The sequence below is a fragment of the Nesoenas mayeri genome (assembly GCF_963082525.1).
Source record: "Nesoenas mayeri genome assembly, chromosome: 6".
NCBI classification, from domain to species: Eukaryota; Metazoa; Chordata; class Aves; order Columbiformes; family Columbidae; genus Nesoenas; species Nesoenas mayeri.
The window spans coordinates 1,507,117-1,533,015 of record NC_137545.1 but is presented as its reverse complement, the minus strand read 5'-3'; the positions used below and the strand labels follow the sequence as shown (position 1 = coordinate 1,533,015).

Genomic DNA, 25,899 nt, shown 5'->3' with positions numbered 1-25,899 from the left:
AACCAAACACACCAAAAACCAACACACACACGCAGTCCTCCAGCTTGTGGAAAATACTAAACACCCTCATTCCTTTCTCTCTTACACAATTCAAACTGTCGCTGTTCTGCAGCATTTGCTTTCTTGCTTGTCAAAAGCATTAACAAGTTAGCAGAGCACCCAGTCATGTAGTTATTCTATTAAAGAGAGACAGAAAAGCAAATTATTTTGCAGTAGTATTGTTACTACAGTAGGATTAACACAAAGAAACAGACAAAAGTACAAAAAGGAGCTGGGAAGAGTCATAGGATTATACCAACGCGTTTAAAGTAGTACGATTTAAAACCAAACAGAACGTTTGTGTGAATTATGTACATGTCCATCTGATGCAGTTACTTACTTCATCACATACATGTGACCTGAGTGACTCCATCTTCCTGGTCAAATTGTCCATCATCCAGTTCCCTTAGCGCTCCATCGCTGGTACTGAACCCTGGAAAACCCCCGTAGTGCGAGGATCCCTCCCTAATCCAACACTGTTTGGGAGCAGTCAGGTGAAACTCATCTCCCGGGGAGCCCGTTTCTCCAGGCTGAGAAGCGGCCGTGTCTGATCCGACACTTCTGCTGGGCACTTTGCCTCTTTCCTCCCCAATCACTTGTCTTAAGGATTTCTTCTGAAACACAAGAGGATGTTTACACGTTAGCTTATTTAGGAGGTGTGCATGGGTTTAATGTGAACTGCATTTTAACATAAAGCAGCATTTAACACTCCGGTTTAAACCTGAGAGACCTTGCGCAGGAAGAACTCGGTGTAAGTACAATCTGAGAGCAGCACTGGGATCTCCTGATGTGTTTCTTGCTGAAGTGACGGTTGCCAGCGTCAAAAAGAAAAGACACGGGCCCGAGGAGGAATCCGGGCTCAGCACAGGGCTGTGTTTTGCTGGGTGAAGGACATGAGCGCTCTTTGCCCAAATGCAAACACTTCAAACCCAAAACGGTCCCCCACTGGTTTTGCCAGGCTCTGGCTCCCCTTTGCTACAGTGCTAAGTTCTTTCTCCAGCCCTTTTGAAACAGTAACAATAACAGCCCTGTGGCTAAAGGAAATGTTTGTAGGGAAGCTGCGATCGGAGAGATTGGGAAATTAGGGGAACTAGTGTTGCTTCAGGAGAAACAGAATGAAATAAGCTTTGCCTGGATGCCACGGGAAGAGGATGGAGGAGTCTGCCTAGAAGAGGAAAAAACCCAAACCAAACAGAAATGAACAAACCAGAAAAACCTCATGCACTCCGTGGTTCAATCTTAAGATTGTGATGCCTATTTTTTTTTAAACCATTTTAGATATCTTAAGTATTTCAAAAACATCCCAAGTTGTGGACATGAAAATTCTTTAAACAGCTTAAATGTAATTTGAACATTAGTGAAAAGATACGCAGTACAAATGAAAATAAGGATGTCATGCCCAACAACGCAGAATCACAGGAATCAGATGTTTTTACTCAAGTATTTGCAAGGGTTTGATAAAATTGTTCCGCTCTGTTGCCAATGTGCAGGGGACATTTTAAATCAATGTATTTATTAAAGTTGCTAGAGCAAAAGGAAATGCTTTCAAATTTCAGTAACAACTTGTGCACCTGAAATCATCAGTAATGCAAACTCAATGCAAACCTAACGTGACATTCCATAGCTGTTACATATTAGTAGCAAATCACTGAATTTAAATTGTAATGAAGGTAACATGCTGTTTGGCAATTCAGACATTTTTGGTAAAAAACCTCAATGAAGTAAAGAGATTTAAAATTTAGGTGAAATAACAACATAATTGGAAAAACAGAAGGACAAATGTTACTCTGCTGAATGTTTCAGCACCAGCCTCAACTACCTATTTATCCCAGGCTAAAATGACCTCAGTGTGCTGAAATTTCCTGCTGGAGCAGTAAAACATTCAGTGGTACTGAAGCAGCACATTTAGATGCTAAGTTTGTTCAGATTTTAAACATGGCAATCCTGATGTAAACAGCTACAAATCAGCTATTTCTTGTTTACTTCCAGTATCTTGCTTAAGCCAAAGGTTTCCCATTACAAAGTGAAACAATGACCACAAACCACCGCACCCCTTTTACTTGTATAAACCAAAGCAGCGAAGGTCATTCAACTGCTGCTCATCTCCCAGCTGGGTGACAATTTGAACTGTGACCATAACGCTTCCTATTTTTAATTTAAAGCACATTCCAAAGATTCAGCAGCTTATCAGACGGAATGTTTTTACAGAATCCCAGAATGTGAGGGGTCGGAAGGGCCCTGGAAAGCTCATCCAGTGCAATCCCCCCATGGAGCAGGAATACCCAGATGAGGTTACACAGGAAGGTGTCCAGGCGGGTTGGAATGTCTGCACAGAAGGAGACTCCACAACCCCCTGGGCAGCCTGTGTTCCAGTTTGCACCCATTGCCCCTTGTCCTATCACTGGTTGTCACCAGCAGAGCCTGGCTCCATCCTCCTGACACTTTCCATATTGATCCCAGGAATGAGTCCCCCCTCAGTGTCCTCTTGTCCAGCTCCAGAGCCCCAGCTCCCTCAGCCTTTCCTCACACGGGAGATGCTCCACTCCCTGCAGCATCTTGGTGGCTGCGCTGGACTCTCTCCAGCAGTTCCCTGTCCTGCTGGAACTGAGGGGCCACAACTGGACACAAGATTCCAGGTGTGGTCTCCCCAGGGCAGAGCAGAGGGGCAGGAGAACCTCTCTGACCTACTGACCACCCCCTTCTAACCCACCCCAGGTACCATTGGCTTCCTGGCCACAAGGGCCCAGTGCTGGCTCATGGTCACCCTGCTCATCACGGGATGCTGTTAAGACTTGGTAAAGAAGGGGCCACCAGTTGATCCTTGTGGCCAGAGCAGGGTTTCCTATAGTGCTACACAAGTGCAATAACTGGTGTGACCGTGTTGGAGCAGAACACTGTGACTGGCTGTTACTTAATCCTCCAAGTATTTCTGTAAAACCACTATCGCGGGAGTCCCGCTCAAACGGGACAAGGAGCTGCTGAGGTCCGGCTGCAGGAATTTTAAATCCTGTCTTCCTGCTAAGAGCCCTTGACCCTGCTGACCTCCAGATTACAGCACGGGTGGCACTTGTGTTCTTCTACGAGCGTGAAAACGGATGCTGAGAAGGTCAAAATTAAACGTTCTCTTTTTCATGTGCAACAGGATCCAGGGTTTGAATCAGAACATTTAAGACTTCCTGAAGAAATACCTACAGCATAGCCAAGTTCATCCACCTGAGGCACTGTGATTTCTTAGCATAAAGCAGGTTTTTAGCATGCCTATGCTCTTCTCTAGAGCTTAATTTTTAAAAGTATACAGCTGAGAAAAAAATGAGTACAGCTGCAAAAACCCTCCACAAACTTGCTTCAGGTGAAATCCTCTTCCACCTCTTTATTTCACATGAATTTTGAAGTCTAGCCACTATGTGAAGAACTGATTTGTTTGTATTAGTACCATGAACATATGACTCACCTCTGGCGTCTGGACAGCGGAATTCCACATAACAGGTCTCTGAAGAAAAACAACCTGCTTTGTGGCCAGGTTTCCTTCACTAAAATGGAAAGAAAATGGTTTCAATATTTTAAAGGCAACAATAGTCACTGTAATGTGTTCATACCTTTCCCAGTCAACTGTAAGTTGTATGTATGTGAGTCCATGAGTGAGGACAGATTACCAAGCATTAACTGCCTTATTATTCATTCCTAAACAGTTCTATAATCACATTGAAAAAAGAAACAGAAGCATAAAGCTGGGTGAAGATAACGCATATTGAAAATCGGCATAAACCAAACATTTTTATTACACAGATAAATGTGAAATAACTGATTCATGTTTCACACCAGGGCTAGGACTGATAGACCTGATTTATGTTTAACAATAGGGACTTGCTCCAAGAAAAATCAGGGATTACAACAGTTCCTATGAGATCAGGAAAGCTTGTTAACAGCCTGCCCCAGAGGAGCTCTTGGAAAACACCGCTATTCCCAGCGTACATCTGATAATGGTCAGGGGTGATGGTTTTGTGATGGTGTTTGGCCCTTCACAATGTTCCTGAACTCAGGTCATGGCACATTTCATCACGTCGCCCTTGGATGAGAACAGAACTACCTAAAACTCCAGTTTGGGGGAAACGAGGAGGCAGGAGAACAAACTCATTAGTTCTTTCCAGTTATCAGGGCTTCCTGCTCCGAGTGTCCCCACCTCACTTATCTGCGTTCATTGAAAGAAAACATGTTACAATTTTAAGTCACGACAAGGAAATCAGCAATCCTACAACCTTATTCCACTCGGCCAGGTATCTCTCCCTGCCTCAGCTATGTCTGGTTTGATAATATCAGCTGGGAAATCTCCTGAGCACAGGCCTTGGCGTAGGGAAGAGCCTCCGGCTTATTTTGAAACAGTGTCTGCATTCCTCCAGAGAAAAGAAAAGAACCCCAAACATTAAGATACAGCTTGTACAAATTCTACTAGAGCAGAGAAAGGACGCGATGGCGAGCAGACAAAAAGTAAATTAACAACTTTCTAAGTCTGCCCTTATTAAAATGCCATACACGAGAAAGCGGCTACGAGCTTAATTCACAAAGAACTCAATGACAGCGGGATTTCCACAGAATTTAAATGAGGAAAAAGCACTGGGAGCAAAGCGCTCCGTGGCTTCCCTCTCCTCTCCTCGTTCCGCCCGTGCCTCGCGAGTCAGGGTATTTGGAAAACTTCCATTGAGTAGATTGCAATGATAAATTCCTAACTCCAAAAATCCGGGGGTTTGCCCTGTATTTGCTTGCAGGGAGGGGAAATAAAGGTCATCCCAGAGAAAAGCCGCTGAAGGCTTTTCCTGGCTCTTCTTCCAAGAGCGATGAGGAGCAACAGAGACTCTATTGTTACAACACCAGCAATTTCCTTGTCTGTGTCCTCTTATTATACATACATAGTTAATAAGGCCCTCAAAACAACCATCGAGCTGAAAGCTTCTGCCAATGGCTCTGATGTTTACAGGAATATTTTATACACCAAGCCCTTAAAATTCAGGTTAGACCAAGTTTTCTGAAACATGAATAAAAGGAGCAGGGTAATGAATTATTTTTAACCTTTTCTTTTTTTCCTCCCTCCCCAAAATAAAGTTTTGGCCTCCTTTGGAACGGCACAGCATGTAGACTTGCAGTTATGAGACAGACAGCAGCTTCAGGTAAGTCTCCTGGCTTAAATATTGTGTTTAATGAAATAAAAATACTTATGACATTTAGACCAAACACATACGAAATTCTACAAACTCATGATAATGAGTAACTGCAGTAGCACTAAGTTACCGACCAAGTACTCTCCAAGGTATTGTTGTTTATCCCCCAGTCACCAGATTTAACTCCTAAAAGGACTATTAATTTTACAGCTTCTGAACTTGGCTTAATTACTGTCAAATTCTTACCTTGTTAACATTTACCTAGTTAAGCGTTGTACATAATGCTGAAGGCTCTTTGGGTCACTAATATTATTTGAGGGTCTTTCTTACATCCATTTTTGCTCAAAAAACATTCTATAGCGACTGCTGACAACATTTAAATACCCAAGGTATGTATAGTATAGATACAGCAAGGCTTCCATCATAAGCACATTGTTTTCATACCCCTGGAAAAAGAGAATCACTGACAGAAGAGGGGAACTTCTGTGGGATTTGTACTGTGCTGACCAAAAGAAAACCCCCTAAAAAACCAAAATGAAAACAACCCCAAACTCCACAGTGATTGAAAAAGGAACATTTCAGTGCACAACAATCACGTCATAGCCCAGAACCTGTTGGTCACACTGTTCCTGTGCAGATACACCGTGGGCACAACAACCGGGAACAGATCAGATGGGGCGAAGATTTGCAATAAATTAGGAGAAGAAGAAAACAGAGATTAAGCAAAATATTAAGGTCCTGCTAGCATCTTTTAAACAGCATTTTCTTTATAAACTTTGTCCAAATTATTTTTTTAAATAAATAGGATGATAGGAACGCGACAGATCATCCTCAAGTTTTGCTCATTTTGTTTGTTCGGTGTTTCTGAAGCCTGTTAATATTCAAGGCTGGGTTTTGAGGTCAGAGTCCCCAGTCTGGGAAAAGAACAGCTGTTGAGCAGCATCGAGTGTCCTCTTTATTGAGCCATTTCACTTGCATTCCTGGGATAACCCACCACTGCGGTCATGGCATCTTTCCCATCAGACACACAGTAACCATCCAGGAATTTCTTCTCCTTAAATACCAGCATCGAGGCCTAAAAATAGTATTTGTCATTCACTACTTAGCCTATCAGGATAGAAACACAGTCTTTTTTTTTTGACTCTTAAGGATTCTTAATTCCTAATTAGGAATTCTTGTTCATCAGCTTTAAAAAAAAATGGAATAGCTGTATATTAGATACATAACAGGCACACAAAACTTGATTCATCCTTTTTCTTCTAAAAGTGTCTCATGACCCACATGAGGACAAGTATTAGGTAGTTCATGCAGAGATCCACCCAGCCCTTCAGCCCAGGGAGCAAATGCTTTTTATCAGTCTGAATTATTCTAGAGTCGATACAAAACGAATCCTAGTTCGGATCTGGCCAGGTTACAACCCTGTTTTGTCTGATCACAGCTATTAGTGGGCTGGTTGTGGCACATGCTGCTTCAGACACCCAGTGCAACTTAAATCTCTTGCTGGTATATTCCCTTCTTACTGGTTCGAGGAACAGGTCCAGTTTAATGCAACTGGTTTGGCCTCCCCAGTGCCCAGGACAGGAGCTGGTCACTGTCCTGCTCCTGCTGGCCACACTTAAACACTTCAACTACTTTCTCTGAAGCAATGAATTAAAGAATAACCATTTTGTTTCACGCTCAAAACTGCTTCCCTCTGGAGCACAAGCTTCACAAGTTCAGAATTTCATAACAAAGCAAAACATAGAGAGATCCTTAAAAAAAAAGCAGAACATGCCATATTGTTTTACCACAATTTCTTCTTCATGTTTAACCACTTGGGAAAAATCAACTATTGAAAGAAACACAGCTAAAATAAAGCACACCACCTATTTCCTGACTAGAAAAATCTCCTTCTCACATGGGCGAGTTGCTTTATGTCAAATCATTTGAGCAAAATTCCAGTTCCTTGGAGCAGTTCTCTCCCAACCTTTCATTCACATCCTTGTTCATGCTGTCTTGATTTAATACAGTGAGCTCTGGATCCAAAGATTACTCCAGTTGCCCACACTCTCCCTTGTCCTTAATGAGCCCGTAGCTGTGCCTCAGTACATTTGTTTGTTTTCAATTCTTGGCAATCTAATAGGAGGAGAATCTTATTTTTCTTAAAAAAAAATGGAAAAGAGGTGTGTGTATGCTTAATCCAGTGTTTCATTTGCCTTTTAGCATGAGGTCATGAAGAAAAGCACAGTTAAATAAACAACAACCACCACCCTAACCTGGAACCTTAGAGAGGATCCAGGTCTGCCATTCAGCTCTTCTTATGTATATCTAAATAAATATTGCAATAAGAGAACTGAAATCCAGTATGTTGGTGCTAGATTTGAAATGAAACATAACGTCTATGTTAAAAAAGAGAAGAAACGGCCCAATAACTTGCTGGATTAGCACATTCTCCCCCCTAATTTGCAACCAACATTGCATGACTGTCTTGTGACAACCACTCACCAAGGTCCCAAATTAGAGAAATATTTCAACACCGTGTTTAAACTTGAAGCATACGAGTAACCCATTGCCCGAGACCGGGTGCGCAAGAAAAAGTTTCCTAAATAACATCTTTAATGTTTAGTTATATTTTAAATTTAGGATTATTGGTCTAGTTTGAAACTCACTGCAGTCAGCTGTCCTAAAACAGCGTGGTATGAAAAGACTCCACCATAATGCTACGTACATCTCACATTTTTACATGCAGTTAACATTATTAGCATTTTTCTTCCTTTGGCATTAAGTACACAAGTAATCACTTGATAATTCTGAGATGCAACCACCCAAAATGATGTGATGTACAGTCTGGGTACCTGTCATGTCGAACAATCGGTGTGGGCAGGACGCAGGTCAGGAGCCATCCAAACTCAGCCAGCGTGTGCAGTAAAGGTCCGTAATCTGTTTTAATTTCACACCCCTACATTAATAATTATAAAAAGTAGTAAAGAGACTCTGCACAGGTTTTATTTGCATTTCTACACAAGTTATGACGACTCTTCTCTCATTTATAATGAGAGAATCTAATCCTTTGAGATGACAAACTCTTGTTTGGTGGAGATTCACTACTGAAAACAGTTTGAGAATTCAAAACTATGCAAAACGAGGAAAGCAGGCAGAATATACTGATTTTAGGTGAGAGCCCTGATTCAGCAAGACATCCAAAGCACATCTCACTTGTTAAACTTGTCGTGTTGCTAAATCAATGCCTACAACTTTTTAAACACCGTAAAAGGTGTCTCAATTGATGTCTTTAGGCTTTTATTTCACCCCTGTATTTACATGAAGTATCTCCAAAGCAAGCCCTTAGCATCCTCCAGCAATGATTATTGGTATGAATTGATGACATCTGAAAGTAATCTTATAACATTAAAAACATGAAATAATTTTATCGCTGCACCACGCTGCAGTGGTGCATGGAACTTTATTAGGAAAAATTAAGTCTTTCCTATTTAGCAGTGAAATGTCGCTAAGAATATACATCTGAAAAACATACCCAATTAATGCACTATCATTTTTTTCTTGTTCTGCTTCTAGTTTTTGTTATTTTCCTCTCCTTTTTATTTAAAAACACTTCAGCACATTGTCAGCGGAGCTGCACTTGCTGAAATTATATCTAAATACATACTTAAAAAACAAAACCAAAACACCACAAGCAAAGCAACCCCAGGAAAACATTTTCTTTGCTGGTTGTATTTCTTGGTATGAGTATTTTTAGCAGGCCAGAATCCCTGCAGCGTATTTCTTTTATGCACATTGTCCAATGGCCACAGGCCTGACTCCATCTTTGCGATTCAAAGCTTTAGTTTAACTTGCACAGGTGGCTTCAAGAAACCATCCTGCACGTTTATCAAACATTGGTACCAGCATTCTGAGGAAAAACACAAAGGAAACTAAGGAGGAAATTGCATTGCTAAATAACGAGCAGTTTACCTCGATGACTGTCCATTGTTCAACAACTATTGCATCATTTCCTTTCCTGTTAGAACCTGGAACCCCAGCACCTTCTTCTTCATAGATGAATAATCCTTCTAAAGATTTGGGCAAATAGTCCCCTGTGAACATAAAGACAAATACGAAGTTTTATGCTGATGTCTTACTGAGATATACCCATGGGCTTGTTTTTCTCATTGAACAGTCCTCTAAAATGAACTGAGACAGCAAATACCTCAAATGTGTGGCTATTTCCGCATCTAGTTACAACTTGATGAAGTATGCAAGTCAACTTGTCATTCAAAACCTTCTTCTACACAAATGGAACTCCGAACCACCTCATTTTCTCGGAACCATTAGCCACGTCCATGCTCAAGTCTGAGTTTCAGTTTCCTGTATTCACCATATCCCCGATGGGCACAAACCCTATTTATTCAATATCGTGTGTCCGACAATAAATGCGGCTTTTGATGCGGTGGGAGAGAGCGTGAAGATGAATGAAGCATGAAGTGCAAAACCTGGCTACTGAGACTTAAATAAAGCCATAAATGGCCACAGGAAGAGCCTAAAACAGAAGTAATTGTAGGAAGATTCCTGCTGGGAAGGAAGTTTCAGAGCACAGCTCCCGATTTACTTGAAGCCCAACAGTATCCGGTTGGCCCGAACTAATGCTCTGCACCAAATATTGCTGCATTTTCTGGTCTTGCTTCTCCTGAGAGGCACTGGGAAGCCTTTTCTGCAGATGTACCACCAACTATTCATTCGTACTATTCTTTACTCTATTGCATGTACCAGATTTATGTAGTTTGAGTTACGATTGTCTAGATACTTACATATGTATCTCTTCCATGCATTTGTAGAGATGTTGGATATGTTATTATATTTTAGATTACACATAAATATAATGTGATTGTACATGGAACTGATGATACATGTACGTGAACATATTAATATCTGCACAGATCCTAATAATTCATAAATACTCCATTTTATATATTCATGGACTTCAAGCTTTCTCTAGTGTTTAGATATAATGAAAATGGGCAGTACACCTACAACATCTTAGAATATTTATTTTCCTATAATTTCTCCAACATGCTAGAATAACTCTAAATTTTAAACAGTTATTGACACAAGACACCTCCACTCAGTGGTATTTTGGGACAAACTGATAATTCGTAAAGTGCACCATGTCAAAAATCATTGAAAAAGCTACATGTGTGGCTAACTGGTTCATCTGCCCCAATTACAATTTTGTTAATAACAGAAATTTAAAAAAATAAGTGCTGCATGATAGATAAAATCAATCAGAAAAAGCAAAACTATTGCCACAGCACTTCTTCTAATCTTTGCTGTATCTATGACCAGAAAAGCCTCCAAGGCAGCTGCAAGTGTAGGAAGCACTATAGTGCTAAAAGAGAACCTACCTGGGTTATTTTTATGACCGTATCCTCTTTTGGCAGTGGAACACAGAAGCTGGTAATTATTAAGAATTGTCAATGATTATTTTTTTCCAATTCCCTTTATGTTAAAACTTCCTCCTGCCTTAAATTGGGTATTGCATTTTGAAAATGACAATTAGATGTACACGCAGACATACGGGATGTAATTCTAGGAATGAGCCAAAATGCTCGAAGACTTTTTTTCCCCCAATAAGCAATTTAGGTTTCCCTCTGTCGGATGCCAAACTTTTACGTGGTTATAAAACTCTTCAACGCTCACCTCAAGAGCAAACGTTTTAGCTTAAGAACTCAGTAGCTAAATTAATTTCTCGCTGTGGTTACAGACACTCGATCAGCTGCAGAATTCCATCCACGTAGCGAGCTGTGCCTGCAAATAGATCCAGTTTAATTCAGCAGCGTCCCAGCCGTGGGTCTAACACACATTCCAGTCGAGTGGGGCTGAAGCAGAAGCAGCAACTGCTGCAGAACTATAGCCCGGCTATAGAAACTGAGATGGTTATTCCAACAGCTCCAGGGAATGGGAGGACTGCAAAACCAGTGCTGGACAACAGCTGCAAAGATGAATTTCAACAGCTGCCAAAAACACCCCTCAGTGAATTGTAATATAGCTCCTGAGGTATTTTCCAGCTCTAAAATAATCTGTTCTGAAAAGTTGGAGTCTGATTTCTCATCTCTCCTCCCCCAAGGGAAACTTGGCTCTTGCACTGACTTCAACATGCAGGAATCATTTAAGAGGAAAAAAAGATGGCAAATACAAATGGTGCTGTTAGTTAACATGCACTAAACCCGCAGTTTGAGAAGGAGGTAAAGGAAGGTAAATACAGTGACGTTGATGTGCTTGTCTTCCTCTGGCAATCACTACATTTACTTTATTGCAGAGCTACAGAAACACAGAGATTCACACTCAAAACTAAACTACTGAGAACAACAAAAATGGAAGAGTTCTCATTATTTTTAGGGCTTGATTTTTGAAGAACCTAGATCATCTAAATTCCAATTATAGCATATGGCAAATATAAAAACTACTCAAAATCCCAGTAGTCCCAACCTCCTCGTATAATTCATGTAAGTAGCAGATGTAAAATGATTTATGAGAGCCACTTAAGTAAACTATAGCACTTGACAATCAGCCTTAGTGTCGCAAAAATCATTTAAGATCTCGGAAACCTTCACAAACTTTTTACAAGACTTCTCTCCACTGCAGCCCCGTGTTTTGCTCACTTACACTGAGCTGCCACAAGCAGTTCGAAAGGAACAACAACTTAATACAACAGCAAGACATGAAGGCAGGAACTTGGAAAGCTCAGTGGGACCATCTCACCAGAATAAAAACTGAGATTGAACTGAAACTGGCAGAATGAAGGAGAAAATCTGATAATCCTGTGGACCCGAAGCAGTGAGCAGCTGAATATGAACAGCAGGGAAATAGGGATCTGATGATCTTTTTCCCCATTATCTTTTCCTTTATTAAAACAACACAACGAAAAAAAAAAATAGTATAAAAGGTTTATTTCGTTATAATGCTACATGACTTTCCTGTTTTGGAAGTCGTCAATTTGATTAAACAAAGCAGAAATTTTAATTATTCAGAGCTATGACTACGTAGAAAACAAGTTACTCTCTTTTTGGGTACCAAATTCTATACATTCACAATGACATGATTATATATTACCCTTCACACCAAGAAGCAAAATGTGATCTACTTTTTGTAAATTATGTAGTTGTACATAATCAAGTAGAAGCTTCATGGTATTCTGGGACAGTACTCACCTTTCGAAGTTTCCCAGTGTACAAAAGAATCAATTAAGGACAATCCTTGTTTATAATAAAATGTGGTTAATTCCAGCCAGTCTGCTTCCAGTGTACTAATAACCGGCCCCTTTCTTGCTACTTTCATAGACAAAACTCCTTCCTGGTAGGTCCAGCAGGTAGAATCATCATCAAAAACATTGAAGACTGTAAATAGCTTGTCTAAGAAAAGAAAGAGGAAGAAGAATTAACCTCTGGAAGATAGTGCTCCAAATTAAGTTCCTATTTCAGTATGGTTTTCTAATTTTAAGCGACAGTTTTAAGAATTGTTTCTTGATGTGACCAACCTCGGCTTGAGCCCTAAATACACTCAGGATGAGGTGGGTATGCTGTGAAATATAAGAGAAATTTGAACATATTCTGAGTGGGTTGTTGCTGTATCTCTTAGGTAGGTGGGTTTTTGCATAGGGAATATATGCTACAGCTCAGAAAAACCCTGCAGAAACAACCTTCTGACTACAAGTATTTAAAATTACTATAACTGAAGATTAAAGTCAGTTTTCTAAATGTTTTATATTCTGAATGCTGTGTACAGTATTGAATTTTACCCGTTATTTGCTGAAGGTTACTTGAGTACCAGTATAATTAGTTGCCCACTGGGGTTTCCCACAAAGCAACCGCTGAGTGAGTTGAGCAGGCAAAATCCGCGCGTCCCCAAACGCTTTTATAGGTAACGTTCACAGATCCACAGCATTTTAGGAAAATCACTGGTGAAGAGTCATCCTAGACTTATAAATGTATTCTACAAACATGTGTATGTCAGTGCTGGGAGAAATAACAAAGCAGCTGGGGACAAATGCTCTCCCATTGGCTCCCATTGCAACATCAGGTGCTGCATCAGCTGGAGCACATTTGGGACAAGATTTTGAACTCTATCAGTAAGAGGTGACTCTCCTTTCCATACAGGTTTATTTTATCACCTCCACAGTTGACTGTAGGAGCATAAATGTGTTTATGATGTCAAATCTTCCCCACATACTAAGGTGAGATCACCTTTATATTTGTTCTTTAGGAGAAGGAGAAAAATCAAGTTTCTTGATACAACTATTCGATTCCTCATCCATATCAGAAATTTGCCTCTGCAATGGGTGTATTTGTAGCCAAAATTCAGACATTATGACCCCCAAATCTAGAACTCAGACACAGTTTTGCATCTTTGGAGGAGATCTAACTAGAAATGGCATGCTGAAGCAGCAGTACATACCTTCACCATGTAAGACTGACTTGGAAAAAATACTGATGTGAATTTTCAAAGTGCTGGTTATATACAACATTTGCAAAGAAAGGTGGTGAAGTTTTCCCAAGTTTTGCCCCAGGAACTCCCATAACTTTCCAGACTAGAGCAGAGAAGCCTGACAAATCCTCACCCAAGCTTTTGGGAGAATTGCCCAAGAACACAGTATGTAGGGATGCACCGATTCCTGCTCACACCAGCCGCACAAACGAAGCTCCTTAACAGAACCAAGAGTTTCCAGCTTTTTACTGACACATATACTGTTTCAAGCCGTAAGGAAAGAGTTAAGCTGTAACAGCTCCTACTATAAAGGCTCAGCATGTTGTACAAGAACCGCTTTAATTCAAGTGTTAAAAATAAGAGGGACATTGATTAACTCAGTGCTCAGTCATTATCCTGACAGTCTACAAACTGGAGAGGGTGCTTAACTCTTCCCAGGAAAGCGAAGAGGTTGCTTTGGAGAGCAATTACAACACGGCCGGCCCATCAGGGAAAAACCTATTATGTCAAAACCTGACACGAAGGCTTCATGCTGCCCGTTTTCAACTGAACCCCACACTGCATTAGTTTTCATGCTTCATATTACTCCTTCCTTTTCACCTTTTCCTCCCAGCCAACCATGAGGCCTCGGTGTTTCGCTATCAGGCTACACCAAGTACCTCTTATTCTTCCATAACTCAATCTTCTGCCACAGCATCAACGCTTTTCAGCGATACTTTTCCTTCCTGCACAACCTTTTAACGCTTACTTTCCTCTGGTGTCAATTTGCTTTGTAACAATTATCCTCTTTGATTTCATGGTCAACGCATTCATTCAAGTCATCTCTTTCAAGATGCTTCTTGAAGGCACGTTAACCAGAAAGAATCCATTAGGAACGGATTTGTTTGCTGCACGTTATGTGAGTTGGCCAGAAGCACATAAAATTACAGCTCTAGCTGGAAGATCTCTTTGCTGTCAGTTCTGAAACAGGCAGAGCTGGAATCATAACATTTTCTTACTAAATTACAAACATGTAATGAATTTCTATTAAGAGTAAGCAAAAACTATATGCATTTAGGAAAAGGTTTTAAAGCAACTGCATCCTTCTAAAACAAAAGGTTTTACTCCCATATTTATCATATACATATCAAGCAAGAAAGCTGTTTGTTTGCACCGGAACAAAAATCAGAATTACCCTGTGGGTGATTTTTTTTCCCGTTTTTCCTTAAATTACAAACTAGAATTTTGACAGTACCTTTGTAATATTCTATATGAAAACTGAAATATCATTTTAGTATATTATGACAGTTCACACATACATAAAACAGGAGGTAAATATTTCTTCTGTTTCCTCAACTGACGACTTTTTTAGAAATACATCTGTATTTAAGGAAGTCGCATCTTCAAAAACCAGCATGTGAGACAACGGAACATGCTGCTCTGTTGTTTTATTCCAACATCTTTTTAAAACAGCGTCTCGCTAAAGTAACTTCTTTCTGCAAGGAACAAGCAGCATTTCTTACCGTCTCCTTTGTGTGGTTTGCCAGGGCTGACTTCTTTTCCACAGTGGAAATCCGCCTCCTGGAACAGCCCTTCTCCGGGCAATTCCTCCTCCATGCCGCTCTCAGACGAGTGAGCGCTCAACGCCCCTTCGGTCCAGTTTTTATAGTTCTCATCAGAACTTTTTCTTCTGTGTTCTCTATTTCTTCTGCCCAGTGTCGACTCCAGCTCCGCGCTTCCATCTGCGCTGCTTCCATTGCAGGCTTTAGGTTGAGGAAAATGCTGCATGACAAACCCCACAAACTTCTTTCCTCTTTTAGCAGCTTCATTAACCTGTATTTACAGAAGAAATTTATCTGCTGAGTTATTTTAGAATTACCTGTCACTTTTTTTTCTAAGACAACAACTTCCACACATATATTCCATTTAACAACACCGATTTCCAAGGACATGAGGACACAACGCTGTGTTACAGAGGGTGGCCCGTCTTTGTACGCTGCCCATATTTCACACTTGGACTTGGGCCAAGGAAGGTGGTAAACACTTGTACTAACTTCAGTGTACAAAAAAATCTGTCATTTAGAACCAATTTGAAGTCATTTTATACTGGGTTACTATCTCAGTGTTTTTAAAACACCAGGAACATTTAAAAAATAAAGCTATTTTCACATACTAATTCTGTTCCAGATTTGCTTGCAAGAAAATCACTGCTAATTTCAAGTGTATTTTTCGTTTAAATGTCTGCCTGGTATGCGATACAACTAACCTGGCAGTACACGTACAGTATAAATGTATAATCGAATCCCGATTTAAAATTGAAACACCTCAAAATTTCAAAGCGAGCCATTTAGAAATGTTAAACAGCTCTGGGATAATTTCAAAGAGCATCAGAGATCTCCATATGCTTTTTCCTCTCCTTCTTTCCTTGGCAACCAATGTAAAAGATATCACTCTGACTCTTGTAATAACAATCGTTTCCTGTTTCGCTAAGTCTTCAGTTTTGCAGAGGAAGTTAAACACAAAAACCCTCTAGAACTCGAGCGAGCAAGTTTACTTTGCTTTGCCTACACAATGTTTTCAAAAGCCCTGCCAAGGAAATCTTTAGTGCAGTTACTATGTATTTTGTTTTTCTGTTAAAGAATAAAAAATAGAAATTAAATATATTCATGTTCTTTGGGAACACCTTGTTTAACCCACAACAACATAAAACTTCAGATTTTTTTAATATTAATTGCAGAAAAAGCTATTATAGAAGTGTTTTATAAAGACTCAGAGTTCGGGCCTGATTCTGCTTTCATTGACATAAGTAGCCCACCTCCCAAAGCCCTATAGGGCTTTGCGTTAAGTCCTAAATTAGAAAAAGCAAGTAATGAAGAAAAACAACTCTCTTGCACCACGAAATGACTTTGTAGCTTCTATAAAATAAACTGCGGTTAAACCTCAAAACTAAAAGACAAACCCAAAACCAAACCACCACCAATACTGTGTATCGCTTCCATGGATGGTAGAAATAAAAATCTAAGAGAGGCTTGAAAGCCCCTTCAGTTACCTTTTCTAACAGCTCTTTCACCACTTCGTTTGTCAGCGTGTCACACGTTACGGGACATTCCTCGATCACCAGCCTCGGGTGTCTTTGTGCTCTGGGTGCCGCCTGCTTCTGGCTACAACAAGAAAGAAAGTCTTTGTCAGGAGTTTGTCCTTGCGTATGGAATTCTTCTCTTTTGGAATAGTTATGAATGAAATCCTGGCTGTGCTTCTTTGTACTTTTATTTACAAGTCAGCGGTTTTTTGGTGTTTTGTTCTGCGTATTACACAAAGTGGCAGGTACCGCGTGATACAATGTCAGGGTAAGAATAGGAATATTGAACCGGAATTTCAGCTGAAGATGGCTAATAGTCAGAGCTCTATTGACAAACAGCCCTGCTTTTGTAATAAATAAACCCCCAAATTCCTGATAATGGAAAAAAACCCAAATTTAAGCTGTAAATATAGCAAGGGCAAGATAGATTCCATTTTGTAGGAAACACACTATGACTAGAAATGGTACTTTTCTGCTGTTTCCATGCTGCTGTTCAGTTTCTGTAACTAAAGCAGCTATTGTATGAAATACAGGACAGGCAAATACTAGAAACCCGATGTAATGATTACGTAACCCAAAGTCATGTTTAAATCGCTAAGATCTGAGAATCGAACAAAAGGTTATCTCTGCATTCAAAGGAACTAACGGTAACATTCCTTTGTACGTTTTCTTTATGAACACAGAGCAATCACAACACAGTGAAAATAGGTGTAATAAGCACAGCTATGGAGCTGGAACAAACACAAACTCTTGACTCAACCCACTCAGTGTCAAAAGCAAACTTTTGTACACCCCCCATCACAGAATGATTATGTCCTTTTTATTAAGGAGGAAAAACCAAACTATTTCTCTCTGACAAACTAATGCCATTCTGGAGGTTATTTCCCTGAATAACGCTTTTATGGAAAAAAGTAAACACAAAGAAATTCTGAAAATGGATAAGAAAAAACAGACTTAAGAGAACTCAAAGCAGCTTTTTACTCTCCCAGTGTTTTGCTTAATCTTGTATCTGCTGCAGATTCCAAGATAGTTTATTATAAAAATGTACTAAAAGGCAAACCGTAACAAGTTCTCTTCCCACAAATTATGATAAGCAAATGTGGATTTTTGTTTGGACATTTACTAAGGCAAAGTAAACGTCAGCCTATTGTGTGCTTAGCGTTAATTAAAAAAACACAACTAAGTCGCTCATCTTTCTAGACAAGGAAAAGTTATTTGATTCTTGAAGGTGCTTATTTCAAGCTGGTAATGTATTATGCACGTGGAGCAATCCGCTTACAAATGGCTTAAGTAATGGACTAATGTATTCAAATTACTTCACTATTACCTCAATTTCAAGCGTGACAGCACCACCCGGTACATGTGACTTGCAGAGAAGTTCCTTCTGCGGCCGACGGGCAGGATAACGGGATGAACAGCTCCCACAACATACCCCTTGCTGTAATATTCTTCCACCTTGGATGCGATATCCACCACAGAACCGATCTGGATAACTTCGGGGTTTGAGGAAGCTAAAAGCATTGAAAGAAGAGAAGCATATATACCTGTATATCCACATACTTCTGAGTGAGTTTCTTTTATATAAACCACACAAAAATCTATCCCAAGGCATTTACTGAAAAGCTACGATTATATTTATACAAGAAAAAGCAGATTCAACAGTATGCAACTAGTTGAAGTACGTATCTTCACAAGACGATATGATCTATTTTTAGTCTATTTGGCCATGTTTCTTTTGGATCGAGCTTTGCCAAGCTAATTTAACAGCTGCATCAACGTCTAAACACACAGCAGGCCTGACCTTAACAAAGCAACGATTCTGCCAGGCCCAAGCCTTCCCAAAGCAGCATCCTTTAACCCTACTTGAGAGGTGAATTCCCATACAATGAATTCAAGCCTAAAACAATTGGTTTGTTTTTCTTAAGCACGTTTTCTGGACCCCTTAAAAGTGACCCGTGGATCGTAGGTTGAATTTTGAATGTAGTCTCAACTCCTTTTTTCTAGGGGACTTAAGCGAGCCATGTGTTGTCGCTTATTTCGAAGGAGGATCCACCTGTGTGCAGGCACTTCTGAGAAGAGAAACCAGCTGGGTACTACACAGAAACTAGGGAAAAATGGTTTGGAGAACCTTTTCTGAATGGTCTGATCCACAGGTTTTGCACAGAGAAAAGAAGATTCTTTGCTGATGACAGATGAAGAAAACAATGTATAAATGCCATCACACACACCTCACTCGGCACTGGATCACTTGGAGTTCATTTTGCGTTCTTACATCTTCTTACCTCCTTACAGTAACTTGTAGATGGGCAATAGTAAGGAATTTAAAGCCTTGTCAAAGACATAGCATGTCAAAGTCTATCTACCCTACTGGTTTAAAGTAGCATAAATCAGACACGCGAGTCTTTACTTTGCCAAAATCTTCTAGTCTAATAAACTGAATTAGAATTCTGAGGGTTCATGAGTGACGTGCTCTGTAAAACTTCCATCGCTAGACTATTTTCCACACCGTAAAATGGGGATAATACTGATATATTTACATTATGAAGGGCTTTCTTTTTTAAAAACAAACAACACTAACGTCTCACAACACTCAAATTAAACTCTTTTAAATACCAACTTTTACTTAAGGGAAAAAGGAACAGAGGCCTACTTTGCCTCTTGCTGTAAGAGCCTTAACAGCTCAGAAAAACTATGAAGCAAAACCAGAATAGTGTATAGTATGTGGGATGCACACTACCAACAAGCAGCACTAATGTATATATTGACAGTTTATTGCTGATAACTAGAATTTTTTTCATAGACGGATGATATTTTGCCCTATTTAATGACGTCTCCATCCCATAGTTCCACTCCCAGTAAATCCAAGAGACATTAAATCTGTACTGAAGGAGCAACTTCTCTACAGCCCACAAGCCAAAAAAGCAGGAATGCAACGGGATCATCATTTCATTGATTTGGCATATGCCTTCACCATTTTTTCATTAAGAAAATGTCCATCCTGATGTGCTGTCAACAGGCAGCCAAAATACTGTTACAAATAAAAGCAACTACTAACTTGCTAGTTGAATAGTAAACTTTGGATGCAAAATATTAAAGGTGACACCAAACCAGCTACTTCATACGTATTTAGACTGTTATTCAGAGTGACAAGAACTTCACAGCATATCATCTTAGTGGGCTGTTGTGAAATACCCTTGCATCAATATTCCTTCTTTTCCCTACCAGGAGAGTTATGGAAAAGGCAGAAGCATTATTTAAACTATCCCTGCTTGATGGTTAATCACACCTCAAAGAATAACAGCTGTTTTTGGAACCGAGATGCACCTCAGGACTGAGGCTGTAGAATGTACAATCCTTGACAGGCATTTAACATCACACTTCAGAGGCCACCGCTCCATTTCCTTTGCGCTATTCCATCTCACCAAAATAAAAGACTGGCTGTCATTTTCTTGTTTGGGATTCTCCCGATTCCGAAGAACGTCCATGGAACTCAAAGTCGGTTTTTACAGTAGGGATGGGAGTATTTCAAGGGGCAGGAGGTGAGAAGCCAAGGTACAATACACTGCTGATAATTAGCTAAGACGCACAGGGACTCCAGCTATTCAAGTACATGAACAAGCTGATTGGGGTAGAAGAAATTAAGAACACCCAAGATATCCCCCCTAGTACTGTAGCCAATCCCCACAAGAAAACAGAATTCAGAAATGCCTCCAAGACAGCGTATACAGTTTTTTTTCTGTATTCATGATCTTACCTTAAAGAATAGAGACCTCAAACAGTATTTTAAGGTCAAATAGACACACAGCTAGAATGATTCAACAGAAAGATGCCTGTGTTTACAAATCCGCTTGCTTACAGTCAGAAACCCCCCAAAATGTTAAGCAACTATCTAAAAATGATCTCACTGTTATTGAGCATTCACAATTCCACAGTAAGTCACTGCAAATAAACACTTTTGAGTATCAGACTAAACAGGAGCAAATGAGTTTACTGCTGTAGTGACATTATTAAGATAATAGAGACGCACCTTTTATTTGTGCGTGTTTGATGTGCTTTTTCTTAAAGGTCACAACCACCTTTACAACAAATCCTTTACACAGCACTTGTAGAAACCTATTAGTTTAAAACGGAGCAAAACTATTCAGAACACGGGCTACTTAAGAACACTAAATGCTCTTCGGTCTCAAAAAGTTTTAGCATCCTTTCTATTGTCAGTGAATTAGGAGGCAATTCATGTATGCATCAGGCAACCTCGCTTTATTTCCAGTACATTACCACTACTACTTACTCAACACAGTTTTGTTTCTTCAAAAAGAAGAAGCCAGTGAGAAACTCTTCAGATGTATAAATAAACGACAAATACAGCTGGATGTCAAGTGCTATAGAATGTGGCTTCTATCAGTTTTTCAATCAACACCCTGATACTTCAAGCAAATTATTACTACAGTCCTTTAATTTAGAAGTAAAGCTAAGCAGAGGCCAAGTTTTGTTTCTGAAAGAGCTCCTGAAAACACAAGACATGCACTTGCACTTTATCAAACCTTCCCAGCTACTGCATTTACTTCAAATCCTTGTTATTGAGAATTTCCTGTCGATCGGGTTGTTATAAAACACAAGTTCCTCTGAAGTGACTGCAAAGCTGTGCTCAGAGGGCAGCCATCTGGGCTGGCTCATGTTTGGAACGGGTGGAACAGGGAGTCGCTGTGTTAGACGGGCCAGCCCGAGGAAGGAAGCGTCCCACGGAGCGCCGGCTGCCTCCGGCCACGCATGCAAACCCCCTCTCGTTCCGCTCACCATTTCAAAAGACTATTCAACAACCGCAAGGAAAGCATTTGGGAAAAAAAAAGAGTAAGATGAAATGGTAAGACACTTACTAAAAATATCTACCGAGACACTGGGGAGGGCAGAAGAGGGGAAACCGCTCCCGGGACACGACGAGACTCGCTTCTGCATAAAGTGACAAGGACAATGACAGCCTGTTTGCAGAAGCTGAGCGCATTTTTGAAGTTGTTCTTCAATGAATGCTGGGGCACACTGTACTTTCTGAAGCGGCACGCTGAATTCAGAGTGAGCACAGACAGCAGTGCCTGACTCACAGGAAACGAGGAAAATCTCTACTAGCAGTTTGCAGCCAGCTTCCTTAACAAGGGCAGTTGTGGAGTTTGGAGGGTTTGGTTGTTAAAAATACTTCAGTAGTTTCCATTGTAACTTTATCTATGTGGGGACTTTCGTCATGATTCGTGTTTCAAAATAAAAGTCTAACGTTTTGGCTGGCTCTGATGAAACTAAGATCTACAAAGAAGACAGAACTAAGTTAAACTCTATTCCTTGCTTTCTCACAATAGTAAAGATATAAAAAAATACCTTCTAAAGTAAAATCCAGCAATACATATTCATACGCAGAATCCGTCTTTGTTTCGACTTGTGGTCTCTTCAACGTAGAAAAGATTTTTCCAGGGCTGCTATCATCTGGGTCTTCCAGCTTCCTCAGTCCGCACCCCATGGCAAGATCTGCAAATGATTAAATGGCAGGAAAAGGTGTGGGGAGCAGCACGATCTGTCGCTCTCACCACAGCAAAAAAAGTAAGCGGGTAATTCCCTTTGATTTTGTTTTCTATTAGCCAGAAATCCAAACACAGCAAAAGTCCAGTTCCCAAATCAAAAAGCAAAGGTCTTTTCCATTCATTTTTTAAACAGAAACAGTAAGCCCGTGGCGATTTGAAGCTACAAAGTCGGGCAGAGCAGCCCGGATTTCGCAGCGGCGTTCGAGCTGCTCCGAACTAGCCGAGATTTTCCATGCCACGTCAATTTACAGCCAGCCCCTATCAGGGCAGAGGACACCAAGAGCGCTTTGTTTGTCCTGCTGGACCGACGGGGAGAGGGGGGCACCGGAGGGGAAAAAGAACGGAAAAAGAAAGTTACAGAGAAACTGGGCTGGAATTACTTACCCCCACAAGTTCTACTCAAGCGCGGGAGCCGAGCAAAGGGGAAAAAAGCAACTTAGTCAGAATGAGGGAATGAGAAAAGAGCCTCAACATGGTTGGAGACGAAAATCATTTCCAGAAAGGAAGTCAGCTTCCAGAGGAAATTGCTTCTGGCATCTCAAAGGGCAGAAAAGTACATGAAAAGCAGTTTACTCCGTATTTTAGATTTCAAAGTTTGGTTCCTATTTCCTTTCCGCAGGAGCTTTCTTCCAGAGGAAAAAGAAAATGCATAAGAGTAACAACAATAACAATAATAATATCAGCAACAATAACAATAACAATAATAATAATAATAACAACAAGTTATATAATAATTAGATATATTAATATATATTATATATTTATTATACTATTATATTATATATATATAAATATATATTACATATATGTGTTATTATTATTATTATTATGTAAAAATATGCAATAAAGAAATTTCTTAACAAGAAAATAATGTGTGATTACAATAAGCATCTACATTGCTAAAATCAACTTATATAATTGGGTTTGGTAAAGACTGAAAAATGACACTGAAGTATTCCTCATTTCAAACCAGAAGGCCTTTCAAAGTGACAGATGAATACAGTAACAAGACTTTGTTCCCCATTTTTCGGGGGTATTGAACAAGTGAAATCCTCCTCTGTCAGGATGACCTCACTACAGTGTTTCCTACGAATATTTTAAGTCCTGAAAATTCAGTGTGATTTTAAGGGCTCTCGTTACTCTTACATTAACTGCCGCAAGTCACTGATAACTGTATTACACCTGATGCAGATTCTGGTAACGGATGGGGAAAAAAAATACATTAATCTTAGAAAAAATGCCCCCATTTTCCATAATCAATCACTGCAAGGTTGACCACTGTGGGTTTCGTCCTGTCCTGCAAGCAAAGTGATGCAGCTTTTATTTAAGCAGCTTACCAAGAATGCTAAGTTTGCAGACTATATCCCCTTTGAAATCCACATTATAAAGTTAGTGAACTTTGGAAGAATTTAAAAATGACTGAGTGCAGGCTCTATACAATAATTACAACTTCAGCCCTACAGTCTTGAAAACAAACTCCCAGGTGCTGAAAACAAGAGTAAATCCCTCAGCGTCGTCGTCTTGATTAAAACCTAGGAAAACATACCAAATAAGCAAAATGCTTCAGCTCCCTGCATGTCGGCTTACACAGAAATTGCTCCCAAACAAGCTGATCTTCCTTGTCTGTGCATGCACAACATCAAAATAAAAGCTAAAAATAATAAATAAATATAAAGGGAAATTGACTATAAGCATTTAATTTTTCATGGATACCAAAAGTCAAGAAAGATCATAAGCCACTGAATTTGCGATTCAGAGAGCCAGCTATAGCAGGATCCAGAGTAAGTATTTCCTTAAAGACATCTCTCTTTCTGATTAAGGGCTAGTATGTTAAAAGCACAACTCATACTGCTTCAACATGACGTTAACTTCAAAAAGCTTCAAAAGCAATATTTTAAATTTTAAAATATATACAAAGGACTTCATAAGAAGGGCTATAAAACTGGATTCCCGCTCACTGACGTGATTTCAAACTGGATGAAGCTTCGAGAGGAGAACATCTCATTTTGGCACAAACCCATTGCTGGCCGGACGTGTGTGGGCAGGTTATTCACTCCCAACATTTTAACCGATGAGCTTACCTGGAATAATTCACTATCACAAGCTGCAGAGCCTTTAAAGATCCATTCCTGTTCTCAAGGTTAAAGAGCAGTTAGCATCAGAAATACAAATACCTTAAAATCATACCCATTACCTAAAGAATCAATTCTGGCTGTTTAGAAAAAATTCAGTAGGACCAAAACTGACTCAACTAACAAGAAACAGAAGGGATAACTCTCAGTTCCTCTGACAAAATCAAAACAGAAAATAATTTGGACCAAACATGTTTCCCACTTGGGGTCATAACCACCCAGGTTTGCAGCTTACAAAGGCATAAAGAGCACCACTAAATAATAAAATATCAAATGAGCGTTATGATCAGCTATAGGTCAGTTATCACTGACACAGAATGTTTCTAACAGACGTGGAAAGTCAGATCCAAGAGGCAAGTTACAAACAAGCTGAGTTAGTCAGACTTCTCCAGAAGCTGAGTCTATCTGAACAGCCACAGGACACAAACCCAACGCATTAAAAACCCCCGAAATACTCATCACCTCCAATTGCAACACTTTAGAATTTCACAGTTCCTCTCTGAACTTCTTCTTAGGTTCACGTTGTTTACTCAAGGCAAATATAAAGATTTTGCGTGGGACAGGATGACAAAAAAAAAAATCCATCCGAAAAATTCTGCAATTCGGTTGCGAAATAATATTTTTCACATCCCCATTGTCTACAACTATTACTTAATTAAAACAAAACACTGACATGTAGTTATTTTTTTTCCTGTAGAATTATTTCATTTAAACTGTTTTGTCCATAGTTTAAAGATTTTATGAAAGTAGCAGTGTTCCATTCTGAAGGCTCCTTGGTTTGGCAAGTTATATTTCATTTTGCCCATTTTCTTCTCCTTTGAAGGAATAATTTTGTGAACGTAACACGAACACAACATGTTAACTTGAGCAGAAAAAACAGCTTTTCTGAAATAATACTAACTTCATGTTCCAAAAATAATTAACACAGAGGTGACAACAGTAGTTTGTTTTAATGACTGCAAAAGCACAGTTTAATGATAAAAGTTCATCAATTCCATGTTTCACATTTTTCTAAACCCCTATTTAAACTCCTCAATGCCACAATAAACAAAAGCTACAATCCAAACAGTAGATACAGACCCATCTGAATTAAACTTTTAGTTACCCACACAGAACATTCCTAGAAGTTACAAACTACATGAACTTTATTACTGCTGATTTACAGTAGTTTAAATGGAAAGAGCATCCGATTTACAAACTTGGTAACAGTTCTCTAAAATGAGATCTGCAAATGTATTAAGCTGTTCCCTACGCACATCCACAGTATTGCGCTTATCAAGGCTGCAGGAATCTGTATCTGTGCCACAGCCTCAAAGAACATGGATGTGTGAGCACCTAAAATCACGCGTTCTGGAATGAAACTGGATGTTCTGGTTTATCTGATTAAAATCCATTGGAAATATGATGACCAGTATTCTGTTCGCTTTTCTGTAGACACAGAGGGCACAGGTACCGACACAGGTACGAAGTGACCACGCGATACCCTCAAAACTACG

The 25,899-nt window shown here is 39.8% G+C and overlaps 1 protein-coding gene across 1 annotated transcript; it reads right to left on the bottom strand.

Annotated features, from left to right (window-relative positions):
• Positions 1-383: 383 nt before the first annotated feature.
• Positions 384-22,210, bottom strand: RFTN2 (raftlin family member 2; the record flags this gene model as incomplete). The annotated part of the gene is made up of 9 exons (XM_080346796.1): positions 384-653; positions 3,491-3,569; positions 8,027-8,130; positions 9,144-9,265; positions 12,377-12,577; positions 15,152-15,461; positions 16,678-16,789; positions 18,035-18,218; positions 22,072-22,210. The coding sequence occupies 9 exons, from the start codon at positions 22,208-22,210 to the stop codon at positions 384-386; spliced, it is 1,521 nt and encodes a 506-aa protein (XP_080202922.1).
• Between the last annotated feature and the right edge of the window lie 3,689 nt (positions 22,211-25,899).